The sequence below is a fragment of the Terrapene carolina genome, unplaced genomic scaffold, assembly GCF_002925995.2.
Source record: "Terrapene carolina triunguis isolate 2854851 unplaced genomic scaffold, T_m_triunguis-2.0 Scaffold194, whole genome shotgun sequence".
Taxonomy (NCBI): domain Eukaryota; kingdom Metazoa; phylum Chordata; order Testudines; family Emydidae; genus Terrapene; species Terrapene triunguis.
In genome coordinates, this window is record NW_020664545.1 from 2,571,212 (window position 1) to 2,579,709 (window position 8,498).

The following is an 8,498-nucleotide window of genomic DNA, read 5'->3' on the forward strand; positions in this document are numbered from 1 at the left end:
AGGGCGGCGAGCCCCGGCGGGGGCTCGGCTCTCCCCCCCCCTCCCCCGGCGGCCAGAGCGCCGGGGGCAGGGCGGCGAGAGGGCGGCGAGCCCCGGCTGGGGCTCGGCTCTCCCCTCGGTGGCCAGAGCACAGGGCGGAGGGCGGCGAGCCCGGCTGTGGCCCCGCTCTCCCCGGCGGCCGGAGCGCCGTGCCGCCCCCCTCCAGGTGCCGCCCCAAGCACCAGCTTGGGTGCCTGGTGCCTGGAGCCGGCCCTGGTCCCAGAGTAACCTCACCTTATCCGGGCTGGGTCTCCCACAATAGTGCAGGCAGCAGGGAGCGCCTCACCCTGGGTGGAGCCACCTGGTGCATGTCTATAAACCCCGATAGAGAAGCCCCAGGCATGTCCCTCCCTCTGCAGGGGTCGCTGTGCTCAGCCCTGTAGGGCGTTTTTGGTGAACGGCGCAGGGAGCCCGGCCCCAGAACGCTGCCTTTCATAGGTCTGGAATTTACCCGCCCATCAGCCTGGTGCTGCAGCCGCAGCATTCTCCACACTGGCCTTAGCGGTGTCAAGATCCGGGGGACCCCCCACTACCTACAAATCCGAGCTGGCCACAGAACAGCACCTGGGAAAGAGGGGCCGTGCTCTCCTGCATACTGATGGGCAGGCCCGGGCCCCCCTGCATCCCTGCTAATAGGTCCCAGCGAGCCCAGGGCAAGATGTGAGATGGTTTTAATAAGGGGCACTTGGGGCTTTGCTTTTGAACACATCTTCCTGGTAAAGCACTTACAGCTCCGAGGGGAAGCAGCTTGGAGAGGACGGGGTTTCACGAGGCCAAGACGCTGCTTGGCCTGGAAAGAGATGTTGATTCTTTTTCTTTCTTTCTTTCTTTCTTTCTTTCTCTCCTATGGTTAGCCCCCTGTCACTGGGTCTTGGTGGATTTATAACAAGAGACACAAACACTCAAAGCGGAGCTGTTCTTCCCTATTCCTGCCCCTGGCTCCAGCATGCCCACTCACCCTCCATCACCACCCAGGGTGCAGCGCGCCTTCACCCACGCGCTCAGCGCCCGCTTTACTGGCAGTTCTCCAGCGGTGTCTCTGCTCCATTCCCATAGCCAGCGGGGATGGCGCATCCCCTGCCGCGTTGTGGGAGCTGGCGGCACTGATGTCTGCCGAGCAAACAAACAGCCGCGGGGCTCCTGGATTCTTTTTCCTGTCTCCAGCACATCTGCCCGCCCTGGCTGGCTAGGGGCGCTGCGACTGCCTGATTGCTGGGGTTTGCTCCATCAGCGCTGGCCCCAGCTCTCCCCAGTCCCAGCTACCACCGGGCACTGCTCTCCTCTGTTACCCCTTCTGCTTTCTGGCTGGGTTGGGGAGGCGGAGAAGTGGGAAGCCCAGCACCCACAGGCAACCCCACAATAACAAAGCAGTGTACACAGCCCAGCACCCGCAGGCAGCCCTGCACTAACAAACTCGGGTGTGCAGTCCGGCACCCATGCAGAGCCAGGTATGCTGGGCAGGAAACGAGGCTGCTATGCCATTAACCAGGAGCACCTGGTGACACTCGCTGTTCAGTCCCCGGGTCCTAATTAAGCCCTTGCCGGGGCGGTGGGGTCAGTGCCGGGGCGCAGCCATCAGCCCTGGAGAGCCGTCTGAGCCCCGCCGCGGCCCGGCAGGCATCACGCACTGGATGCAAATGACCCCAACGGCTGGAAGTGAGACCGAAGGGCCTCGCCCCCGTACGTGGCTCCCTGAGCTCAGACTGAGAAGTCGGCTGCGGGAGGGCGAAGGCTCCGACGGAAAAGCCCGGGGGGGATTTGGTGGCGTTCCAGTTGAGGCCTCTTTGCCCCTGCTCATTGTGCCGCCCCACGCCAGCACCGAGCCCTCCACGCGATCCGGTCAGTCCCCCACTAACCGCCAAGCCTTCCGTGCGTCTCCCCTGCAGGGGAGATCCCGCCTCTGCCAGCTCTCGGCTGTGCTGGAAATAGACCCTGCTGGGCCCTGCACAATCAGCTGGGGCCTCGGGGTCTGAGAGTGGCTTGCCCTGGCCTAGCCTGTTGGCTGTGAACTCCTTCCCGCCCTGGTCAGGCCCTGCTCCTGCGCTGGACGCAGCGCCCCATGGAGCCGCTGTTACTCAGTTTGAAAAATAAGATGGCTGCAGACGTAGCTCCCGGGAGACACACTCGAAAGTTAGGGGGCATCATTAGTCTCTGCATTAAACCCCTTCGGGGTCTGCTGGCATCTAAATCAAAGGGACCCACTTTCTTCCAGCTTGGGGACAGAAAGATGAGAATCTAACAAAGAGATTAGATAGACAGATAAATAGATAGATTAGATTAGATAGAGGGGGTGTACGAGGATACATAGATAGAGAGGGTGTATGGGAATAAATAGATCAATAGATAGATTAGATAGAGGGGGTGGATGGGAATAGATTATATTAGATAGAGGGGGTGTATGAGGACAGATACAGGGGGTGGATGGGGATAGATAGATGATACAGGGGGTGGATGGGGATAGATAGATTGATTAGATTAGATAGATGTGTATTGGGACAGATAGATCGATGGGTGTGTTATATCGTGGCAATGAGTTCCATAGGTTACTGATGAATGTGTAACGGAGTATTTCCTCATATTGGTTTTAGATTTGCCACCTCTCGTTTGAATTGATACCGAATGAGGTACCATGGATGGAAGGAAGGAGGGGGCGGGGGAGATTCTGTTTTTGCAGTGCTGCGCCTTTACTATTCCTGTAGGAAGAATGTGCCTGTTTTACAAGAACTCGTGATTACCCATGCTGAGCTCTTGCGAAAATCTGGCCCCAGTTCTCGGCGTTGGGTACTTGAAAACCCAGCCTTTAGCAGGGGGCTCTGGAGGCAGCAGTGGGAAGCAGGGAACAGGGATGGACTCCAAGGTACAACCCCACTCTGGGGACCCTGAGCACATGCTTGGGTTGCTCGCCCCTGTGGCAGCATCTTCCCTGCTGTTGTTACCCGTGCCAGTGGATTAAAGCTAGTGGGGGGATTCCTACCCACGCTACCAACACACCGTCCTTTGCGGGATAGATGTACCCAGCAGGTCCGAGCCAGCGGAGCCTATGGCCAAGCGATAGCACACAGCATGTCAAAGCTGCTTGGAGGAGCCATCTTCTGCCGTTCTGCTCATCCAGTCACTCTCCCTCCACCAGGGGCTTTCACCCTGCGCATTGCAAAGCTCCTGATGGAGGGGCCCAGCTGTTAGTTTGCCTGGTGTGTCCTCTCTGCTCATTAAGTGCTTCTGTGTAGATAAACGGAGCGAGATTCCTCCACTTCAGCCGGCAGAGAAGTCCGCTCGCCTATCTCGGACTTTGCAGGGCTGCTGGCGTTCGGCTGTGCTCCTCATTGCCATGCGAGGGCTGCCTGCTGGTTCCCCCAGAGACTGTTTAAAGTCAGTCAGAACTAATTATAAAAAGAAAGAATTAGATTCCGACTCGAGCCAGCTGGCAGGCGTCTGAGCTGCAAATCTTTTGCATATTTTAACGCTGCGTTTGGGTGCCGGGCGTGCACGGCGGGTCCCGCACGCGGGCCTAGAATAAAAGCGGGAGAAAAATCCCAGCTTGCAGAGATCAAGAGCACAGATCCTGTCATGGCTTAACAGCTGGGCATGTACCAGAAGCAGAAGGAGAGAGAGGGCTGCGGAGCTGGGCTTTCATTTGGGGAGCGGAACGGGTGGGCCTGGGGCAAGCAGATGGCCACGTGCGAGCACATTACCGGAGTGTGCAAATGTGGCTGTCTCCTGGAGTTCGCTCAGGGCCCCGTTCCCACGGCAGCCCTGCTGCAAGGGCAGAGCCGCGTGGGGTTCAAACGCTGAACCAGGCTGGACGAACTGGGGCGTGACTTCCCGTCCTGAAGCAGGGAGGAGGGCAATGGCAAGGAATTGTGGGAAGGCACTGGAGGACTAGCAGCACTGAGATGGCTCAGGCCTGTATTCACACTGCAGAGCAGTGACAACAGCCGCTCCAGTGTGAGCAGCACTTGGGTGTAGACTGGGCCCCGTCGGCCGGCCGGCTTAGTGCAAAGCACCCCCACGCTTGAGCCAGAGGCCTTTGGGTGTGGCTGGGACTCGGGTGAGGGGCGGCGCTCGCAAGAGAGCCAGAGATAAGGGCCGTGAAGACAAGCCCTGGGTCTCTCTCTGAAGGGGGCTGCCACAGAGCGACCCCCCCAGTTGGTATCAGGTGGGTGGGGGAAGGAACCGCTAGCGCGCATGGCTGCAGCAGAGATGCAGGGAGGCTGCCCAGTGGAGTTGGAGAACAAACCCTGCTCGTGAGGAGCCCACACAGATTACTGATGATGGCCCATGTGTGAAGTGATCTCTGGGGGCCTGAGAGGGGCGGGGGGGAGCCTGAGCAGTGGCCTCAGCGCCCGTCTCCCAAGGGGCCCGAGCTCTGCCCCATGCCCATGCACCCGTGCCTTGTGTCTTGCAGCTCAGGCCGACCCCTGCGAGACTAACCCCTGCCTGCACGGCGGGACCTGCCAGTCCAACGGAACCGTCTACAGCTGCAGCTGCGACCAGGGCTTCACCGGGGAGAACTGCGAAATAGGTGAGTGGCCTCTGCCCCGCAGCCACGGCCCTGCCCTGCAGAGACAGGAGGGGCTGAGAAAAGCCGCCCGGCCAAACTGAGTCGCCGGTTCAAATCCAGCCAAGGGCAGGCGTGGCACTTGATGCCCGTTGCCTGGTCTCTGCGGCAGTGCCAGGCTGGGGATGGGAGTGCAGGTGCCCGTGGGCACTGCTTGACTCCTGGCTGGCCGATGCTGCGAGGATGGAGTGAGCCACGGAGGCTGAGCCCTCCCCTGGGAAAAGGGGGGTGCAAAGCTAAGTCTGCTCCTACCCCTGCCCTGGGGGGAATCTCAGACTCCAGCCAGGTGGGCCCCCCTTGCCAGCCTTACAAACGCTATGAAAACCCCCACACAAAGGGGTTAATGGGCAGCGAAACCCCCAGCTCTGCAGCAAGGGGAAATGCTGCCGGCGATGCGGACGCCTGCTAATCCCTTCGTCGGTGAGAGGGAGCCCCGGGCCCGGTCCTTTAAAGCACCTTTTATTTCATGCGCCTCGTTTTCGCAACATTGCGTCCCACCCCCACCCCTCGATTCCCTGCACGCACACGCCTGGCCAGGCCCCTCAGTGCCTCTCTGCGGGCAGAGGCTGGGAAATGTCATGTTACAGGCTGAGCTGGCGCCCACGGATCGGCAGCCGGCCCTTCGTTCGCAGCCACACCGGTTCCCACGATGCGACTACAGCTCGGCTCTGCTAGCTGGCTGCAGGGCCACCCACCCGCCCGTACATCCATCCCACCCAGCTTCTCACCGGCCACGCTGCTCAAGAGAGACCCCGGGATGCCAGCTCCCCACCCGCTGCCAGAGGCCAGGGGAGCTGTAGGGGGCAGATCGTCTCAGCCTGCGTTACCATCCCGGCTACACGAAGGGTCTGTCTGCACTGCAGTCACCGGGTGGGATCGCAGGTCATGTAGATGTCCCTGAGCTGGCTTGAATCTAACAGGTGCTGGAGCAGTGAAGCGCGGGCTGCGGCACGGACTAGCCACCCGCGTCATAACCCAGTGTTCCCGGCAGGCCTGTGCTGCGCCGGGACCCGAGGGATCTAGATTAAAGCTGGCGTGGGTACATTTACCCTGCCGCAGTCACACCCCAGGACTGGAGTGCAGACATGCCCTGCGGCCCCTTTAGGGCACTCTGGCAGCATAAACAGGTTCTCTGAGCATCCCCCCCCCAGCACAGGGGGCCTCTCCAGCTGATGTGGAGCTGGCTTAAGGGCCGTACACCCACCCTGCTCCTAGCCCCGCTCCCAGATGGGGAGATGGGGGTTGTGGCTGGAGCTCACTGCAATATGTCTGTTCTTTACTTTCCAGCACCCATAGGGGACAGTAGGGAGAGGAGCATAAGTTCGAGCCACCCTGAAGCGGCTCTAATTTACACTGGGACCTGGCCAAGGCCACGCATGGACCCAAATTACAGAGCGCACACAGGCTGCGTGAGGCTCCTATCCCATCTCCAAGTGCAGGGACAGGGGGGATCTGAGAGCGGAGCCCAGCATTTCACCCCCTGGTTCGCCCCCCGTAGCGGGAGGCGGCTGTGGTTGAGTTTCACCATCCCGGAGGAACATTCGCTCCCATTTGTTTATAAAATCGTTCTGAGGGATGCAGGAATCTCTCCCGGGAATGTTTCTGCCCCAGAGAAAAGTAAAACCCCTGGCTAAAAACGAAGGCTAATCCAGGGCTGGGTGTCTCCGGAAAGGCCAGTCCACCCTAGATTTGTTCCTGGCATCAGTGTTCCTTTTAGGGTGGTGCTAGGAGCCTCAGACCAGGCCGCAGGCCTGCAGAGCCGGGGGACACACGGACAGGAACAAAGCAGGCAGTCCCTGCCCCAGAGAGCTCCCAGTCTGGGCCTCAGGCAGGATGGAAGCAGCTTGAAGGCTCCCTGCCCTGCTGTTTTGTGTCTGTCCCTTGTATCAGGGTTCGGCACACCGGGATGTAGGGGCTGCAGGCTGCTCGTTACAAACCTCTCTGATCCAGTGGACCCCACCCCAGCTAGCCCATCTGTTGGATAATGATCCTTGGGTGTGTTGCTGGGGACCCAGCTGGGAGCTGACTCCCGCTGCCTCGGTGGCGCGAGGAGCTGGCCCCGTTCCCCCGCGAGGGGCGGGGAGCGTGATTGGTTGGCGAGGACGATCTCGCCCCACTACCTCATGCCACGCCTGTGCCGTGATGAAGCACTGCGGGCTCCAGGCTATTATCACAGTGCTGGGGCCGCCACACTCGCTGATTTCAAATTGGCGCGGAAGCTGGCGCGGGAACGGCCCCTCGCTGATTCCTCTTTAAGCCTCTTTCTCCTCCCCACCCACCCCCAATCTCCTTGTGCTTCCCCCGGGCAGCACTCCCGGGGGGTGCAGTGGGGTACGGGGGACCCCCAAACTCCACCCGGGCGGGGACCCTAGGGAGGGGAAGATCTTGCTTTCCAAACGTGTTCATTTCCCCGCCTGCTGCAGCCGTTTCTCTCGCAGTACGAGCTAGAGGCCCTGTTGTGCAGGGTGCTGCACAAACCCCGGCCAGACAGAGGGAGGATCCTTATTGCCCAGCGAGGGAACTGAGGCTCCAAGAGACGGAGTCTGTGGCAGAGGCAGCTCTCCTGGGTCCCCACGCGGCGCCTTTCCCCAAGGTCAGGGGCTGCTGAAGGAGACACTGGCTCTTGACCACGCGGAAGAGCTGCCATGGGAGCCCACTGCGTCTCCCAAAAGGCCTGGGCCCTGCCCGTCGGCCATGCTTTGCAGGTCAGCCCAGGGCCTGGGGCAGCCGGCACTGGAATATCAGGCTTAAAACCAGAGAGGCTGAGATACACGTGGGGAGAAAAGACCTTTCCAGAGTCAGGTAATAACGGTGAAGCAGCATCGATTTCCCTGTTACAGCTCAGTAAACGGTAACGAACCGCTCGGCGCCTTCCCAGATGGGATCGGTGCCTCCTGCACAGGGACAGGCTCTGGCCTGACTGCGCACACGCCCGCTGGCTGTTGGGGGGGCTGGCTGTGGCAGCTGAGCACCGGGCACACTGCGGCGGATTTCTCCTCACTGCCCCGGAAGGCAGGACAGGGCGATTAGCTCATTTACAGGTGGGGGGCTGATGTCCAGAGGCTAAGGAACTTGCCCAAGGACACATGGTGAGTTCGTAGCAGAGTGCGGCACTGAAACCAGCTCTCCTGAGATAAAGCCCCAACCTCTGGACCATCCTTCCACTGAGCGCCAACTGGGGAAGAGGGTCGTGGCATCCGCCTTATGCCCTGGCTCCAGCTCCACCAGTGACTAAGTGCCTGATCCAAAGCCCACCGAAGCCAACGGGAGCCTTTCCACGAGCTCCGGTGGGTTAGGGTCAGGCCCCAGGAGCCTGCGTGATGGCAGGGGGTTTGGAGCAGACAGGTATCCGCGTCCCGCCGGAGAATTGCCCCAGAATGGCTGGGGAGCGGCGCTGGAAATCTCGACAGCACGGGCCGTCTCCAACACTTCCTGCAGCACTAGCTGCCGAGAGGTCTGGCAATCCACCAGGAAGCCCCAGCCCAGCCCTGGGCCGTACAGATATCTGCCCCTTTGGGTGCTCTCCCAGAGTCTCCCATCACTAGTCCCGCCTAGGTGCCCCCTGGCCAGCTGCCCGCACCGCCCAGCCCTCAGCACCAGCGCTGGGACAGCTGCCAGAACCGAAAGCATCAGCCCGATAATTCATTAACCACAGATAAATCAGCTCCAATTAGTGCTATTGAGCAGGGCAGCCGGGGCTGAGCGGCCTCCGCTGCGATGGCAGGTGCACTCTGTCCTTGTCAGGGAGAATCCGATACCCCATTAGTGAAGCCATCAGCCCGGTGGCACGCTCAGCCCTGAGCCTCTTGGGGCTAAGCAGCCGCCTCACCCCAATTCTGGGATCCCTTGGGGTGGCTGCCTGGGGAGGGATCAGCCTGCCCCACCCCACTGCGTGGGGGGG

The 8,498-nt window shown here is 60.8% G+C and overlaps 1 protein-coding gene across 1 annotated transcript in view; it reads left to right on the forward strand.

Annotated features, from left to right (window-relative positions):
• NCAN (neurocan) overlaps positions 1-8,498 on the forward strand; it is a 34,424-nt gene that overhangs the window by 13,495 nt on the left and 12,431 nt on the right. Inside the window, 1 exon segment of the mRNA XM_026655047.1 lies at positions 4,445-4,561. Coding sequence (XP_026510832.1) covers positions 4,445-4,561 — 117 coding nt within the window.